General features: G+C 51.0%; 1 protein-coding gene across 1 annotated transcript in view; it reads right to left on the bottom strand.

Moving 5' to 3' along the window:
* Window positions 1–1,171: 1,171 nt before the first annotated feature.
* Window positions 1,172–18,395, bottom strand: part of Tram2 (translocation associated membrane protein 2) — a 70,556-nt gene continuing 53,332 nt past the window's right edge. Inside the window, exons 3-11 of the mRNA XM_041656333.1 lie at window positions 12,918–13,027; window positions 12,297–12,413; window positions 6,948–7,006; window positions 6,130–6,214; window positions 5,489–5,559; window positions 4,150–4,254; window positions 3,730–3,873; window positions 2,786–2,949; window positions 1,172–1,584 (exon numbers count right to left, since the gene is read on the bottom strand). Coding sequence (XP_041512267.1) covers window positions 1,511–1,584; window positions 2,786–2,949; window positions 3,730–3,873; window positions 4,150–4,254; window positions 5,489–5,559; window positions 6,130–6,214; window positions 6,948–7,006; window positions 12,297–12,413; window positions 12,918–13,027 — 929 coding nt within the window. The 3' untranslated portion in view covers window positions 1,172–1,510. The remainder of the gene's footprint in view (window positions 1,585–2,785; window positions 2,950–3,729; window positions 3,874–4,149; window positions 4,255–5,488; window positions 5,560–6,129; window positions 6,215–6,947; window positions 7,007–12,296; window positions 12,414–12,917; window positions 13,028–18,395) is intronic.

The raw sequence follows: 18,395 nt of genomic DNA, 5'->3' as shown, positions 1-18,395 counted from the left end.
AAAATTCTGCCTTGCTTCCTACGTGCACCCAGAAGAAGCCAAGAGAATCTTATCCCTATTCTGTATGCTTATCCTGGATACAGAGGGGAAAAGAATGCCACAGTGATGTTTGGAATCAAATTCCTCAAATACTGGTAAGTTACACTTTACACACGTTGTTAGTGACTTGGAGAGAGGAAGCTGCCTCGATGAAGACCCATCTCCCTGTTTATGGGCAGAAATTCAAGCTCTGGTCTCTACTATGACGTCAGAAGAAGACTCCTGTGGACAGGACTGTGTCTGCTCACACAGCTGGAGGAGTGACCCTGAGGCACCGCCCCATCACCATGCTCTGGGTGTGCTCGGCAATGTCAGCAAAGGACACAATTTTAAAGAACACTCAGGTGCAGCCAGAGGAAGGGTGGCCAGGTGACCCTCCCGAGGACACCAGGAGCCCACACAGGGATGGAGGCCTTGAGGCTTCACGTTCCTGCAGCTTGGGAGATGAAGTCTAAGACGCATATCCAGTCCCATATGGGCAGGCTGCTTCTGGACTTGGGAGCGGCGTATCTTGGGCAGGTTTGTAACTGCTGTTTGTTTTGGTTTTGGATGCTGGTGGACGGGTTAAGGAAGTCCAGCTGCTGGCACAGCTGGAGAAAGGTCCAGACGGACTCTTCTGTCCTTCTCGCCAAGCCACCTATCCAGGAGAGGCCGCCGTCCGCCATGCTTTGCTCTTGCGGTAGAAGTGGGAAGAAGGCATGTTCTTAGCAGTCCCCCCAGAGTGAAGGCAGGCTGGTTTCCAACTCAAATGCAGCACTGGAAGCTCTTTGGAGTCCTGGGACTCAAAAGTTAATTAACACTGTCTTTCTGGATTAAGTCACTGTGTCCCAAAGCAAACCACTTGGGGATGGGACGTGTAGAACCAGAATTCTACATCTTGTCAGTCAGTCAGCACCAAGAATGTTGTGATCCAAGAGGGATGGCCTTTCTCTCTCCTGCCCATCCACACAAAGGCCACTGAGGATCTGCCACCAGCTCTGAGGGAAGCTCCTTGGCAAGGGGCTTCCAGATAGACAGGTCCTGGGACTGACAGACAGGACCGCTGCCATCTTAGCTCCCTCTCATTGTAAAAAAAAAAAAAAAAAAAAAAAAAAAAAAACAAAAAACAGAGAAATTGCACATTAAAGTCAGGAAGTGAGGAGAAAGAGAAACAGCCATGAAGGAAGAGAAAGAGGTGAGCGAGAAAGACATGTAGGAAAATCTAGGCCTCTGAGAAGACCCAAAACAGGATAGAGGTGAGGCCAGGAGGTGGCTCAAGGGAGCAAGAGAGGAAGATTTTTGGCTTTATTGAAAATGGTTTGTGGAAGAAGAGAAAGCCAAGAAGGTCGAGAGCTACTCCCCCTGTGACGCCAAGGTTTCTGCTGATGGAGATGGAGCATGGCGAGGAGGATGGAGAGGCTGAGCTGGAGTCAGTGCTTCTCACCTCCCGCTGGGCCCTCACCCAGTGAATCCCGTTCTCAGCACTTTGGCCTTAGGGAGACTTGAGTTTCTTAGTCCGTGGGGAGGTTCCATTCTCTGCTTTCACCACACCGTTTTCATGGTAACCTGGGAACGGAGAGAGACCTCGTGAGGGCCCTGCTAAGACTGAGGCCGGAAAATGGAGGCATGGAGGGTGGGAGTGCCTGATGGTTGGGGACATGGCCTTGTTGATCGTAGATCATCCAGTGAGGAACCCGGCTGTACCAACGGAAGCCAGCAGACAGTACAGGAGGGTTGCTGCCTGCCCTAGTGTCTTTGATAAGTGCCTTTGCCTCAGGTTTTTGGTCTTTGACTATCTTTTAGTGGAGAGCATCTGGGGTGACATACAGAAACCAAAAAACAAGAAGCAACCTACGCTGACATCTGAGCAATGCTGGCTTGAACCTCTAACATCCTCAATCCCTCAGCCCCACAGAGGACCAATTGGTGATGAAGAGGAGAGATGGGGAACAAGTTGCTTCAGGGACAAAGCCTGACACTCCTTTTGTAGAATTGTGCAAGGCTTTATTGAGGAAAAGCATCTCCACAAACTCACTGAGTTGCAGTCGCACAGAAACCCCTCCTCCCAACCCCTTTCCCTCAGGCCTCCTCACATCCAGCCGCATACAAACACAGGAGCTCTTGCCAGGCAGGCAGCTGCCTGGAAAACTGCAGGTGAGTCAGAAACCAGGCATGCAGATGGGCCCCCAGGCTGGGCAGTAGATTAGGGCTGGGATGTCTGAGGGCCTCTGGGTATAGGAGATCACTCAAGAAGGCTCAAGAGTCAAAGGAGATGGGGGTGTCGCATCCCTGCCGCTTATCCCTAACACTGCGTCACTATGAGTCACTCCTGAAGAGAGATGGGAAGCTAACAGCCTTGGAGGCAGGGGTGGGCTGAGATGTAGGGCACAAGGGCAGGTGAGGACACAGCCACCGTGTAGCACAGGGCATGGGTGACAGCAACAGCAACAGCAACAGCAGCAGAACCTGAGTGGCTGCCAGAAGCCACCCAGAGGACATACTTCCTTCCAGAAGTCCCTACCCACTGCTGCCCTGAAGCATAGTGGCCAGGGATCAAGGCCCCGTTGTGGCCAGCCCGCTCATACTAGGTCTCTGGCTAATGCCCAGCCACATGCTGGTCATCGAGCCCCAGGCCTGAAAGAAGTATCTAGAAGGAGGAGCCAGAAGTACCGGTCTGTGGAGTACCTAAGAGCCAGGTCCCAACTCTACTTCACCCATCGCAGACAGACCCCGCCCACTGGCTCTCGGCCAAAGCCCTGGCACTCACCAGGTTCCCTCTTGACGGGCCTGGCTGGAAGCCTGGAGGCAGCTGGGACTCTGCGCTTAGCGCTCTGTTCCTTCCAGTATTCCCGCCAGTGCCGCAGCTGCGAGTGGATGAAGCGCCACATGAGCCAGGCCTGGGCAACACACACCAGCAGCAGCATGCCGAGCCTGCGGAAGGGGAGAGAAGGATCCGAGGGTGAGGAAGGAGGTGTAGGGGCAGCCGGGCCAGATCCCTGTAGTTCCTGTGGCCCGTCCTCAGCACAGCCGCTCCAGCATGCTTCAGCAATGGGAGGTGAAGGCCCCAAGGGGATGGGAGGGAGATGGTGCCAGTTACACACTCACCCCCCACGTTCACACTCATCCTACAGATCCACGGCTGTATCTCTCCCATGTGCATGGCCCACAGGCAGAGCAATATAAGCTCTACTAATATTGTAACGTTATATTAATAACATTCAAGTGAACTAAATTATGAGAGTACCGAATAATTCTCTTCTAGCATGTCACGTAACAGTGGAACAACCCTAGACAGACTGCCTGTGCTCCAATGCCTATAGCTTCATGGACCACATAGCTTTCTGGCTGTTTTCCTTGACACTAGGGAAGGCCACAGAGCAAGACACAGAGGGCAAAGCTCCAAAGTCTCATGAGGGTGTCACGATCAACCTAGCCTGGATGAGAAACGTCTTCTGCACAGTGATGTGCTGAGCAGGGATGAGGGGTCCGTACTGCATGGGTCCTCACTGTGGTCTGAGCCCAGTGAAGCTGAGAAGCATGTTTGATGGAAGCAGGAGACTGATGTCAACAGACTTGCTCCTAAGTGTCACTGTGTGGGAGCCTCAAGGGTCTCCTCCTCCCTGACCACCTGGGAAGATGTGTCATGTTCAAGAGGTGCCTGGCAGTGCTCAGAGAGCCTCGATTCACCACCTCAGGCTTCTGCCAACTCACCTGCAAGGCAAGGTGTTAAAGTTCCCTTTCTCAGGGTCGAACACCTGGTTTTCCACCCGAGCCAATCCAAAGCCAATGGCCAACACGGCGAGAGTGAGGATGAAGAGGCGTGTGACCCCAAACACAGCAGCCCAGGCATTAAACCTGCTCACAGGGGCAGAAAAGGAGTGTCAGCTTTGAGAGCCCCTCAAGGAACCTCCAACCCCTTCTCCAGAATCAACCCAGAGTGGGACAGGGAATCAGACAGGACCCAGGAGAGATTTCCAGACGTTCTAATACATGAATAAGCATAGGGTGCTGCTTGCACTAAGGGGGCAGCTGACACCCAAAGCAAAAGCCTCCAACCATCCAGACCTCGGGAGATGCGCTGGTGCCACCCCAAAGGTCTCTAGACAGGCCAGCACCCAGCACCCCACTTACAGCCTCTCGTTGTTCTCATCTGCAAAGTAGAAGAGTCGAGCCATGTGGAAGAGGAACTCCGTTGAGTACTGCAGCAGCAGCAAGATGAGGCCCAGGCGGCTCAGGCTGGGAAGAAAGACAAGCCTTACTTTCTGCCCGAGAGCAGAAGCCTGTGGTGGCTCAGACTGCTCCCTGTGCCTGGATTCTATTTTCCACTTCTTGGAGGGGCATGCAGACTATACCTTATCTTTTTTCACAGTCGAGCTGCTAAACCTTCAGGTACTTTCCCTAGACAGACTTCCCAGCCTTTGACCTGGTTTTTTCTAGGTCACCTACCCTTACTTGTTCCCACAAAGAACCTGACTCATACATGTCACGGGATCTTGCACCCTCCATTCTCAGTCTGCCAGAATCACACACAAAAGGGGGCCCCCGAAGAAGGCTGCTGAGCTCTGTGGGTACATATATGAAGAATTCCTGCTGTCTGACTTCCTACTATCGGAGGCAGCAGGAAGTTCTCCCCACTGTATGGCTCAATACACACGGCTGGGGAGCAAACCAGTGACCATAACCCCTCTGCCTGTGAGCTGTGAGCACCCAAAGTAGGAGCACAGCTGGAACAGCTGCCATGGTTCTTGGCGTCCAGAGACAGGAAGCCAGAGTTTGAGATCTGGTGGATTCCAAAACATACACAGGCACACACGCACGCACACACATATGTAAACACACGTCAGTCATTCTTACAGGAAGCCTGTTGTGAGTTCCTCAGAACCAGGGCCCCAGGACATCTGCGCACCACAGTGAAGCTCTCAAAGGCTAGTCTACACAAAGTTCGGGTTCTACTCCTACATGGAAAGCCCAGTTACCAATGGCATAGCTCATTCATCAAGGTACTATTCATAAAAGCGATACTTAAGGTCTAACGCAGAAACTCTTCCCACTTTTAGAACAACCATACAGTCAGCTGCTCTTTATTTCATTACGAAGCCAAACTGAGATGAACTCTAGGCCTATATGCTCCAGCAGCATTTGGACGCCATGTGGCAGGAGCCCAGTTGGTGGCTGCAAAGGTATAGTTCAAAGGACAGCTCGGCGGGAAGTCTTCCTCGGCTCTGCCTCAGACTGAGGAGGCTGACTGCGCTGGGCTCTGACGGCTCCTGAGGCCCAGCATCTCAGAGCTCATACAACTGTCTTCCCTTCTGACCAGGTGAAGAACGATGCACGTGCTGTATTCCCAAGCCTCAGCATGGTACTCCTTCAACAGTTGGTATCTACCAAATGCCTGCTAGCTGGAGACCATGTGGACAGACCCAGGGGCACCGCAGGTCAAGGAACTGGGGCTGGCTCCACTCTCACTCACTTTAAGAGGTATGCCCCAGCGATGTGAAGCAGGTACAGGCTAATGTACTGCAGCTGGCGGGGGATTTCTTCCTGGAAAAGAGACGGGCGGAGAGTGAGCATGGTCATTCTCTAAAGGAATATGCAGAGGACCGAGGGATGTGTAAGGGGAACAAGACAGGGCCAGGTCTCCCTACCCGCACAGTCACCCTATACCCTGGGCTAGTGACAAGAGGGTGGGCCAGCTGTGTGGAGCCTGGAGCCAGACAGCAGGTCCGGGCTGGGAAGGAAGACATGGGAACTGGAAGAGAGTTTTTAGCATTACTCTGAGGAAAACAACAAGAAGGACTGGGGATGGCAAGATTTTCTCCTCTGTCCAGTATCTAGATTAGATTTTGCCAATGGCCACACACCTGGTGGAGGAGTCCAGACACTGACATTTCTCTCTTGGAGGTTGGTGTGGAAATATCACAAAAGCTGACTCTGTCATGAGCCAACACATCATGCCTCCAGAAGAAGGGAAAGGAGAGGTCACTGGGAACAACAGGAGGGCTGCGGGGAAGAGGGGTCTCCAAAGTGGGGGACAGAGGTCACCAGAAACAACAGGAGGGCTGTGGGGAAGAGGTGTCTCGGGGGGGGGGGGCAGGAGAAGGGAGTACTCACCTTCCGTACCTTCTGGAAGTAAAGTTCAGGTAGCGAATGCAGCCAGTAGGCCAGCTGACACAAGTAGAAAAACTTCACCTGGAAGCTGGAGACCAGGGAGTTAAAAAACACGAGTGGAACCGAGAACACCCCCAGGGTACTTGCCAAGAACAGGAGGAAAGGCCTAAGCCAAGGTTGTCGGTAACCAGCAGGACCAGGAGCAAGTGAGGGAAGGAAGGATGGAGGGAGAGAGGGAGGGAGGGAGGGAGGGAGGGAGGGACGGAGGGAGGGAGGGAGGGAAGCAGAGACCACCGTACCCACAGCACCCGTATAAGACCACTCAAAGGACAAGGTACGTGCATGGGAGGAAGCAGTAATGGTCACACTCATTTTCTCAGCCCAGAAAAGGAAAAGCTGAGGACGCAGCCGATTACAGCACAGTGTGTGGTCATGGCAACCACTGAATGCAACAATAGAGAGGCTCTAGGTTTCAAAGCTCCACACCCTTTGCTATTGCTGCTCTGAGATCCCTTAGGGACACAGGGTGGCCTCCAGAGAGACACAGGCCCAGGTCTTGGCAGCATCACAAACAGGAAAAGGAATATGGAAGATGTATGAACTTCTGGGGTTTCCAGCAAGACAGAAAGGCAGAGACCCTGATGGGGAGTTCTGTTTGCATCTGTTGCAAGCAGACTAGGAAGCTCTATGGCTGGAGCTAATAAAGATAATGCCTCAAGCGGAGATTCTCGAAGACAGACTACTGCCTACAACCCCATGCTCGACAGGTCAGGTCACGACCTGGTCCTCAGTGGCCTTAGTGAGTCACACAAAATACTCACGAAAGGTGCACATGTGGGTAATCTTCCCAGAGGCTTCTCAGGTTCGTTAAGTATCCTTCCTATGGTGGGCGAGAAGAGAAGGCATTTAGAGACATAGCCATGAGACCCGCTGGGGTCTGTGACAGGTCCAGGGATCAGGGATGCACCTGGCCTCCATCAGTTACCAAGAGGAAGAAACAGCTTTTGGGAACAGAGGACGCCAGTGTTAAGGACCCACTGGCACTTCAACTGTGAAGGGACATGCCAATGTTCTGAGGTCTGGCCACCTGTGTCTGAAGATGGGTCTTACAGTGGCTACATCTACTGGAACAGCTCGTGAGTTTCCCAGTTTCCGGAGGCTCATCTGAAAAGTGGCGTACTAATTTGATAGAGTTCTTATAAACGTGAGTTTATGTGACAGTACCTAATGTGGTATCTGCCATACATACACTCTGGAATTGTTTCCACAATAAAGGATTAAATACACTAGAATTGCAGTACCCACTGGAGACCGAAGCTTTTCACATCCTTGTGATGATTCATACCGACAGGTTCTAGACTCACCGACAGGAAAACCTGCTCATATCTACGGGGAAGTTTCTAAATTAGGCTGAGGAGGGAAGACTGCTCTGTGGTTGTCACCACCATGTGGGTCCACGGCAGGATAAAAAGGAGAATGAGAGCTGAGCACCACCCAGCATTCATTGTGCTCGGCTTCCCAACTGGGCACACCATGACCCTGACTCCCCTGGATGGTGGGTGCAGGCTCTGAGATCATAAACCTTCCCTCCCAAAGTTGCTTGTGGTTACAGTGTTTCATAACAGCAACAGAAATCCTAACCAAGGCATTCTCTTCAGCCAAAGGCCTACAGCTTTCCGAAAAAACAGGCAAGACGAATCTTTATCGTAAGATGACAAGACACAGGAGGAACCAGTCTGTTGTAATAAGAGCGGTGGGCTGCGTCCCCGGCACCCGGCCGCCCGCACGGCTAGCTTTACCCGAAATAATTACACGGAAACTGTATTCTTTTAAACACTGCCTGGCCCATTAGTTTCAGTTTCTTATTGGCTAGCTCTTACATATTGATCTAACCCATTTCAAATAATCTGCGTAGCTCCATGAGCTGGCTTACCAGGAAAGATCTTAACCTGTGTCTGTCTGGAGTGGGAGAATCATGGTGACTCCTTGACTCAGCTTCTTTCTCCCAGCATTCTGTTCCGTTTACTCCGACTACCTAATTTTATGTAATTTTAAAGGGCCAAGGCAGTCTCTATTTAACCAATGAAATTAACACAAAACAGAAGACTCTCCCCCATCACCAGTCCACGCCCAGCGAAAGTCCAAAACGAATGTTAGTCAACGGAATGAATGAGTGAATGCTTTTAACAGCTCTTCTCTGAAGAAATTTAAGGGCGGGGATATGAAGAAACAGAGAGGAAAGATCTCCCGAGGTGAGGTTTGTCCAGTAGCTCAGCTGCGATCTGAGCTGGGGAACGAGAAAGGGGACAGGCTAGTGACATCATCACTCAAAGCTAGTGTCCACTGGAACTGCAAGCTGTGTTTCCAAGCAGAGCTGACCCACCTGCCCTCAAGTCCTTAAGGCCCTGTCACCTACACCAAGCCCTCTGAGTACTGTCCACAGTCCTGAAGCTACAACCCTGGGCCTCCAGGAGCACAGGGAGCTAGGTGACCTCAGTGACAGGGCCAATCAGACACCTGTACCAGACAGAACCTGCCACCTAGAATGGGAGGAAGAGGTCTAATTCCAACCCATATCGTCTCTGTCCAGCCTTTACCTCCCTCTTGCCTCAGTGACGCACAGTGAGGCACAGAGGTGCAGTGCTCTGGGCACTGGGGCACTGGGGTGGGAGCCCGCCGTAGGAGTGAGCTTTAACACACCACACTGCTGCTCTCTGTCTCACCTCTTGACCCCGCTCTAGCCTTTATCAGACCTCTGTCCTCGGACACAGTGACACCCGATGAGCCACACGGCCTCATTCCAAGAAACCCTGAGGGTGAGATGGCCCCTTCCTAGAGGAAGCAGCTATGTATTTAACAAGAAGAGTGGTACTTCCTGGACTGGCCGGCAGTGGATTGGCGGGGGGGATTTCTGCCCAAAAGGCCAGGATCCGTGGCACCCCAGAGACCCAAGGCCTGGGTGGGTCTGTGTGTTTAAACAGGAACTTCTCGACTGGCCTCTTCACTTAGGAGACAGAGAGGTCAGAACTTGGAAGCCAACGAGCCAAAAAAACTCCTCAGAAAAATGCTGGCGGCCTGCAAATGTCCAGTCCTCTGGGACTGGAGGAGGTGGAGCTGACAGTCAAAGGAAAAGTGACTCACACTCTGTGAGGAGCCCTTTCCAGCCCTGTCTAGGCAGCTGTCTGAGGGAGGACGAAGGAGGGCTGGGCTGGCTGCTGAGTTCGGGCATGCCAAGGCATCTGAGCTCCAGGGTCGCAAGCGACATTGTGTGCGCTGTAACCCCTTCCAGCCCAAACCAGGCCTCGACAGGTGGCCCGGGGCTACATGTGAAACACTTTTGTTCTCTTCCAATTCCTGACATCTACCCATGCAAGGCCTCAGCATGCCGGAGCAATTCCTCCAATTTCCCTAGCTGCCTTCCTTTCTTGTATCCAAACAAGAACCGCAAAACTAGCAGGGTTTAGACATAACACAGCCAGCTGCTACCTAAACCCGGACATCCTCATGAGGATGTCATTTTTCCTACCATGTGCAGGGGACTGCACTAAGGGAACGGCAGGGAGCACGGTACCTGCGAGGAGACAGCTTGAGTCAGACACGCAGAATACATGCATGAAGCAGTAAAACACCGCTAACAGGCGTGGCGTGGAAAGTGCAACTGGGGAGGAGGGTCCTGAGGAGGTGACACTTAGGAGGAGGAGAGATGGCAGGAAAGGGCTGGCCATCTGATGTCTGCGGACAGAACATTCCAGCAAAGGAAGCGGCTGGCAGACCTGGAGGAGCAGAGCTGGTCATAGAGTGAGAGTCCACGCTGATATCACCAGCAAGGTCCTAGGACCCAGGCCACATAAGCGAGGAAGAGAAAACAATTTCACTGCAGCTGCGAAGGAAACTTATTTCAAGTCGGAGAGCACAGGACTTGGCTCACACTCTAAAGAGATCCATCTGGAGGAGCAGATAATGGGCTGAGTGGAGGACCCAGAATGAAGTGCACTCCCCAGGAAAGGAAGAAGTGAGCAGCAGGGCAAAGGGGGAGGGGCCTGGGCTCCCAATCTTTTACATTAGTGACAGCAGGAGCCAGAGGCGCTTCCCTGGAAGGCTCTCCTCTCAACTGAAAGAGAAGAGCATCCTAGAGATGCCAGGGGCACATGACCAACATCTGTCCTATGTGGGGGTCCACGGACTTGGGGGAGTGGCCCATATGGAAAGCAGTGTTCAGAATTTTGGAATTCTGAAGGCAGAGCAGACAGGATCTGATGACTTTGGGAAGTGGAGGACAGGGAAGAATCATGACACTTTTCTGTTGCGACAGAAAACCGTGATTTGAAAACCATGTGTTTCTGCTCCCTTTACATAGGCTTCTCAGATTCTTCGGCGTCCTTCTCTCATGCAGATCGCTGGGAGAGAGGAGGTGAGCGCAGAAAGCAAAGCCAGGGGCCTGCATGGGTCCCTGGTCTCCAAGTCTTCCTGAGCATGTTCAGTAGTAGTGGGGAAAGGGCTTTCCCCAGATAAAGGACCTGAGAATTTCCCCCAAGAAGACCTTGAGTTGGGTCACAGGCAGGGTGGGAGGCTACAGTGAGGATGCAAAGGCAGAAGGGCTTCAGAGATGAGGTGATGCTCCCCACAACACAGACCAGTGTCTTTGGTACTCGGAGGCCTTATTGCCTCAAGCAGCTAAGGCCTCCAAGAAGTGGGATTGAACTCAATGTCAGGAAGCTGGGAGGGGCTCACAGACTCACTACACAAGGGCAGTGAGCCCTATTGGTGCCATGTGACCCTGTCCCCGGAGAGCAGGAATGTGGAAGTCCCCTCTGAGAGGACGGAAGTCTTTGGTCTCCCATTTAAAATTCCTAGTGTGCTGCTCAGAAAGTGTTCTGAGATGAACCTTATAATAGGAATAAAAGCAACACACAGAAGGGACATGTTGCCTCCTCCTTTGAGTCTATGCAGTCTCTCCGAGGTCAGCTCTGGAGACAGGGCTCCTTATGACTGACAGAGGGCCATCTCTGTCAGTGAGAGCAGAGGGGAGGCAGCAGAGCAGGGAAGAATCTTTGAGGCCAGAGAGCTGATGATATTTCCAAATCCCAGGCTGGCTTTCTGCCGGGACCTGATTATAGACAAAAGCTGCTCCCGGTGAGGGTGGCAGCTAGCACAACAGTAAAACAGGCAGGGTCTCCTTACAGTGAACCCCCAAATGACAATTCAAAGTCCTTGTCTGAAGGAAGTTTTTTTCCTCTATCAAAGGATTTGATGTGCAGAAGGTTGATGCTGGCCTTTGTTAATTGGTTAGACATGAAGTACGCCCATAAAATTTGTGTATTTATGGCTTGAACTCTGGTGCAATGCTCAGGGCTGGGGCTTTGGAGAAGTGGCTGGATTGTGTGGCATTAATTGTGGTACTGTTAGGGGGTGGGTCCTAGACAGGAAGTAGGTCACTGGGACATGCCCTTGAAGAGGGTACACTGACCCTGGTTCCTTCCTCTCTGAGTGTCTGCTTCCCACCCACTGTGAGGTAAGACACTCGGTTCCACAAGGTCCATACAATGGTTCACTTTTCCTCTGGCTGAGAGCAGTGGGCTCAGTCACCACAGACGGAGAGCACCGAAACTAGGAGCCGGCATAAGTCGTCCCTCCTTCCTGTGGTCTGTATCACAGCGACGCAAACAGAGCCAGACCTCCGTGTCCGAGCCATGTTTGGAAGTACACGGCTGTGGAAGCACAGGAAAAACCGAGCTTGGGAGCCTCAAGTCACCATCAGAGGTTCTGAGTGAACAACATGAGTTTATCTTGTGGTTGGGGAATGTAGCTCATGGGAAGAGCATTTATCTGCCATGGACAAGGCCCAGTACTGGGGGGGAAATTACCTTGTGAGATGGTGTTTGAAGACAGGGTTGATAAAACAACACAGAGTTATGTGGATGCCTATCATGTAATACAGGCAAAAAGTGTAAAAAGTGCTTACTTTTGTAAAAGACGACAACTCCACTCAGTGGCATCTATACTACTTAACCTAGCCGCTCCCTACAATTCCAGGAGAACGCAAAACAAGCTTCCATTCCAAAGCACCTGTTCCTAGCTCGTTTCCTTCCCATTAAGCCCTTCACAGTCATTTCATCGGCAATGAAGGGCATGCTCGGTGGCTTGGCTTTCCCTCCTCAGCAGTCACTCACCGTTACCACCACGTAGAGGCACCATATCACCGAGCTGAGATGAAAGACGACCAGTTGTCCAGATTCATTGAACTTGCTGTGTTTGACCTTGGAGAGATGAAGCCGTTTGCTGATTTTCTAGAGAAGAAAAAAAAAAAAAACTCCAGACGTTAATAAGTGAGCATGCAGATCCCCGGCAGGTTCCACGCTCCCGTGCCTCCCCTTTACAAAAGAGTTAGTAGTCCCAGCTCCTCACAGCCCAGCCTATTTAGTTTAAGCCTATTGAGTGCCTACAGTGCTGAGTTTCAGGTAAGCACTCTGAGAAAGCAGTAGGTGTCTGGACCGTATGCTTCTGTGGAAAGAAAACATCTTCCAGTCATGCTGTGTTTGAAGGATCCCGAGGATATGCTCATGCTGTCTTCGAGACAGCTTGCCCCATTATGAACTGTTGCCCCGCGTGTGAACTAAAAAAATCTAAGAAAGAGGACAGAAAGAGAGCAGTGGCGGAGTCTAGCCTCTGGCAACCAGAGGATCTAAGTTAGTAGACAGAATGAATCAGGGCTGTGCTTTTCTTCAAGGTAAGGCAGACCATCCTAAAGGACTGCCCAGCTTCTGACCCCAGAATACAAACTTGTGACTTACGTCTAAGATGTACTCTTGTACCACAGCATGCAAGATGATGGTGATGAAGATGTAGAACAAGATGGTGACCAGGTCCTTTGGGCCATAGTGGTAGTGGACTGTCTCGCTGTCTGTGGGATAAAAGGGATCTTGTCAGCATGCCCCAGGTGAGGAGATGCTCTGAGACCCCAACAAAGGGGAAAGAGATGGAGAACACAGCACTCTCTCAGTACCCCTCCTCTTCTGCACCCAAGTTCAGAAGAAAGCTTCTGCCCCAGCACCCTGCCTTATTTCTGGACTCAGTCCTTGGGAAGCACCCATGGGAGGGCCACGGAGAACCGAGTCCATGTGGTGATGTCTGCATGGTTCTAGAGAACGGGCAGAAAGGCAGTGCCTGGCCATGTGTCTTGGGTAAATGACAAACCTCTCTGGGTCTCAGTTTTCTCCATATGTCATAGTTCTGTCCTTCCTACACCACTATGAGGCACCTGTCTGTCAGGCCTCATTCGGAGCCTCAGGTTTCTATGTTGGAAGTAAGGATAAGAGCTCCGGTATCACAGAGTATTATAAAAAATAAATGAATTCATGGTAAGTACTGTGCGATGATTCTGACAACCTGCCTGAATTTAGAATCACCATGGAAACACACTTCTGGATCTACTCTGAAGGTGCTCCCAGAAATGTTTAGCTGGAGAGGGAAAACCTTCCGTGCATGGAGACGGCACAATCTCAAGGAATGGAATAAAAGGAGAGAGCCAGCTGAGCACCTGCCTCTGTGTTTCCCAACTGTGGATATAATGCAAGCGGCTGCTGCAAAGTCCCGTACTGTGTCCTCCCGGCCAGGATAGGCTGTGCTCTCCAACTGTGAGCCCAAACAGACCCTCTCTTCTTGAACCAGCTAGGCTGTCACCACACTGAGAAAAGTACTTAACACAGTAAGTGTGGCACATTGTGTGTGCCTTTGTGTGCACGCGCACATGAGGATTGTGTTCGGGTATTTTTATGTGCATGAGTATGTATGTGTGGATGAGCGGTGCAAGCATGTGCGCATGTGTAGTGTGTGTATGTGCATTTGGTACATATTATTACTTCTGTTGCTGGGCGACTGTGAGGATTAAACAAGGAAAGGTCTACAGCACAGAACCTAAAATCGTAGCAGGCTTCCAGCAGATGGTGAACAGTTCTATTAAATTATTAAACCAGGCAGAAGAATTGTTTGTTTTTACAGTCAGGGCCTTGCTATGTAGACCTCCACCTTGTGCCAATCCTCCTGCCTCAGCCTCCTGCTCAGCAGAAGCCAGTGCAGCTATGCCAGCTGAGAGAGGACAGCTTATAGGCTTGTTCGGGTGAGCAGGCACAAGGTTGCAGGAGGCTGGCTGGCACACGCCGCCTGCCTGGGGCTCTGGCTCTGTGACTGCCCTCCCCTGTGGACGTGCTGGCTGCCCTTCCAGCTGTGCTGCTGAGCCTGAGTCACACACAGATGAGTCATCTCTGCTGGGATGCATTTACCAGAAGGTAGGCCAGGCTCAGCTTGCTTCACGGTGGCCAGAGAAAGAAGCAATTTTGAACTGGGTCACTATGGGAGTTCCTGCTAACTTCAGCCTCCCTGGACTGGGAGGACATGACAGAGGGCGGTGTCTAGGACAGAGGCAAGATCTAGAAATCTCACACTTTCCTTATTTATCTCTCTCCACCTCTCTACAAATACCTACCTTTGTGAAAGGCACTGGGCTAATGTTAAGTCTCTGCTCTTGGCGGCCAAATCCAACTGGGAGTGGAGAAGGGACAGTTACACTATAATCAGGCCCACTGCCAAGAGGTAGGCAGAGGGCGCAGCAGGCAAGGGTGGGTTGCAGCTGGAGTGCAGGTACCGGGTCTTATTGGCCAAGACCACCAGGAAGTTATGGAAATCTGGGTACATTGTCTGGGCATTCCAAGCCCAGGGCTCAGGAAAGGTGCTCAAGATAAGGGTGAGTGACAAGGGTTACCACGGGCAGCCTATGTGCCATGGGAGTGGTGTGGTCTTTACCCTGAAAGAAATAGAGAAACATCCAAGAACTTGAAGCCATGGGGAAAACTTGTATTATGGAAACTGTGCTGAGAAGCAGTGAACAAAAAAACAGGCCTACGGGTAAGGACACTGTCATGAGGATACGCCAGGATCCAGCTGAGGAAGCACAGGAGCCAATCCAGGCAGGAGGTAAGGCAGAGAAAGGCATCCAAGGATGGAGAAGGGATGAGCAGGAAGTGTTAATCCATCCAACAGTGACAAGAGGAGAAGGAGGAGGGAGGGAGGGAGGGAGAGAGGGAAGGAGGGAGAGAAGAGAGAGAGAGAGACAGAGAGAGAGAGAGAGAGAGAGAGAGAGAGCGCCAACCCCCATCTCTGCTCTATCATCTGTAGGACTAGGCTCTGTTTCCCTTCCTCCTTCATAAATGAGGAGCAAGGGGGAATGAAACTACGCCATATTTTGGAACTACAGGAAGAACTAAGAGTGTGCAAAGTTGAATGATCAAAATCACCATTAGGGAAACTGGGACCCACATTGAACCAAGTTAGCATGGTCTAAAATTAGTGAAATATGACCAGTGTGGTGGTATACGCATGCCTGCAGTCCTAGAAAATGGTGTCCAACATCGCTGAGCATCAGGGAAATGCACATCACAATGACCTCCCCACGAGGCTAGCCACAATTAAAGAAAATCAAATGTGTTGCTGGGGATGTGAAGAAATAGGAACCATGTGCCTCGCTGGTGGGACTGTAACTCAGCGCTGCCACTACAGAAAATTGCATGGTAGGTCCTCGGAAAACCTAAAATAATAATTAGCATAGGTCCCAGCATTACCACTGAGTATAAACACAAAAGAATTGAAAACAGGACTTCAGGGCTGGAGAGATGGCTCAATTGGCAAAGCATTTCTGGCATAAGGACTTGGGTTCCACCCTCAAAACCTACATGAAAAGCTGGGCATGGTGGCATGTACTTGTAATCCTAGCGTCGGGGAGGCAGGAAGAGCCAGATGGGTGGATGAGCCAATCTAACCCGCTTGCACTTCCATGCCAATAGCAGACTGTCTCAGGCTCGTGAGGAATGATATCCAAAGCTGACCTCTGACCCCAAGGCACACTGAGCAACATACCTACCCACAAATACATACCCATCCACACACAAAGAAAACAACATGAGAAATACTGCACGAAATCACTTTTGGTGGATGAAAAGTAAGTATAAAGCATACAGGAAATCTATTTCAGACACGGGCTCCTCTTCCAGCTTGAGATTTGTACATATATGCAAGTATTCCCCTATGCAAAGACATCAGTAATATTTGTACATACACATGCAAAGCTGTACTCAGGATGGGAAAAATGTAGAAAGAATTCAAGTGTCCATCAAGGGATAAATAGATAAAATGTGGCGTGTACACACACTGAAATATTTCTCAGCCTTCAAAGAAAGGAAATCCAGACACGTGCCTTAACAGTGACATTATGTCGGGTAACATATGGCAGTCACCAAATGGTAAGACATATTTGATCCCACTGGTACAGGCTCCCTAGGACTGTCAAATTCTTACAGAGAGAAAGGATAAAGGCAGTCACTCAGGACAGAACGAGAAGAAATACAGACTAAAATACAACAGAATAGCAGTGGCCAGGAATAATGCAAGCTTAAGTAGACTCAGACTGGGGTCAGAGGTGGGGGCTGTACGGTGGGAACCCACATTTGGCCTTTATAGACCACAGTGAACTCTGTGGACTTTCTTAAGGCAGCAGGAAGCCCCAGAAGTCTTAAATAGATCCACTTCTGGCCATACAGTCACAAGGGTGGCAGGGAGACAGTGGTCAGTCAGTAGGTGGGTCTCCAGATGGTGGGACAGGGACAGGGCCTCTGCTCCAGGGTGGGAGTGCAACAATGGGGACAGACAAAGCATGCTGGGCTGGCTGCAGGTTCAGGACTTCACCTGTGTTTTGTAGCCCCCTGCTCACCGCCTCAGAATTCTTCAAGGAACATTATGCTACATAATGGGACCTTAAAATTATCTCAGGAGTTGAGCAAGAACGGTGGCTGCAGGGATGTGGATATTTCTCAGCTCTTTTAGTTTCTAGAGTCCCAGCTGGCCCAGCCTCCTAATGCTATGCCAAGGTCAACCCCACTCCACCACGTGTTGGCTTCAATTTTGCCAGCACTATGTTGCTCCTTTGAGTCGACAGTCGTAAGGAACAACATCACACCCAGATTCTCCAAAGGTCCTCCGAGTCACATATCAGCTCTGCTGCTTTCTTCCTTATCTACTTTCTGTTTGATTAGAGGAAGAAAAAGATGCTCTGATTCCTACTTTCTTTCTTTTCAGGCTGGCCTCAACCTCACAGAGATCTGCCTGTCTCTGCCTCCCCAGTGCTGGGATTGAAGGCGTGCGCCACCACCACCCGGCCTGGTTCCTACTTTCTATAGAGCTATGGAAAATGGAGCTTTGCTCAAACGCATACTTGACTTTTTAAAAGTATTTTAAAATCAGTTGCTGAGTAACACATCAAAAACAGCTCTGGGGCTAGAGATGGCCCCAAGGTCAAGAGGACTTGCTGCTCTTTTTAAGGACCCAGGTTTGGTTCCAAGCGCCCACATGGTGGCTAATAATAACCATGTCTAGCTCCAGTTCCAGAGGCTCCAATGCCCCCCCCATCTGGCCTGTGTGGGTACTGCACATATGTGGCGCATAAATAGGCAGGCAAATACTCATACACATAAAATTTAAAAACAAATCTTTAAAAAAAAGAATTGTTTTAAAAAAATTATCCAAGTTAGACTGGTCCCTGCAGACCATGGTTCTCATGAAAGGCAGTGTTGCCAGGGGCATACTGTATGGTTCTAGAAGGGTAACATCTTTAGGCTATTAAATCAGTGATGTCAACAGTCAAGAGTCACAGCAAATTGTCTCCAGAGCCCAGCAAGCAAAGAGGTCCCCGTGGGTTAAGTGCATACTCCCCACATGGAGACCTGCAGGAAGCAGCCAGTGTTCTGCATTTCAACCAAGAGATAGGCTCTTACCTAATTTTCTTTCCATATCGCCATCTCGGCCTATCTGTCACATGTCTACTTAGGGAAGGAAACAAGTTCACAAAAGAGCCACCTCCTTTTCACTGGTGGAAAAGGAAGCACACAGTGAAATGGGGCTGAATAAATGGTGAGTGATGGGCACTGTCTGCTTCGGGGGTCCAGGAGGGGGGAACCGGAGAGCGGAGAACTGAGCATGCGGTCAGGGTCGGGAGGACCCGGAGAGAGGAGATCTGAGCACACGTTCGGGGTGGGGAGGACCCGGAGAGAGGAGATCTGAGCACGCGTTCGGGGTGGGGAGAACCCGGAGAGAGGAGATCTGAGCACGCATTCGGGGCGGGGAGGACCCGGAGAGAGGAGGAGATCTGAGCACGCGTTCGGGGCGGGGAGGAGATGGAGAGAGGAGATCTGAGCACGCGTTCGAGGCGGGGAGGACCCGGAGAG

Source organism: Microtus oregoni, unplaced genomic scaffold (assembly GCF_018167655.1).
Source record: "Microtus oregoni isolate MIOR12 unplaced genomic scaffold, Mior012 000007F_ref0000211, whole genome shotgun sequence".
In the NCBI taxonomy this organism is placed as follows: domain Eukaryota; kingdom Metazoa; phylum Chordata; class Mammalia; order Rodentia; family Cricetidae; genus Microtus; species Microtus oregoni.
This window is presented reverse-complemented; position numbering and strand designations above follow the sequence as displayed.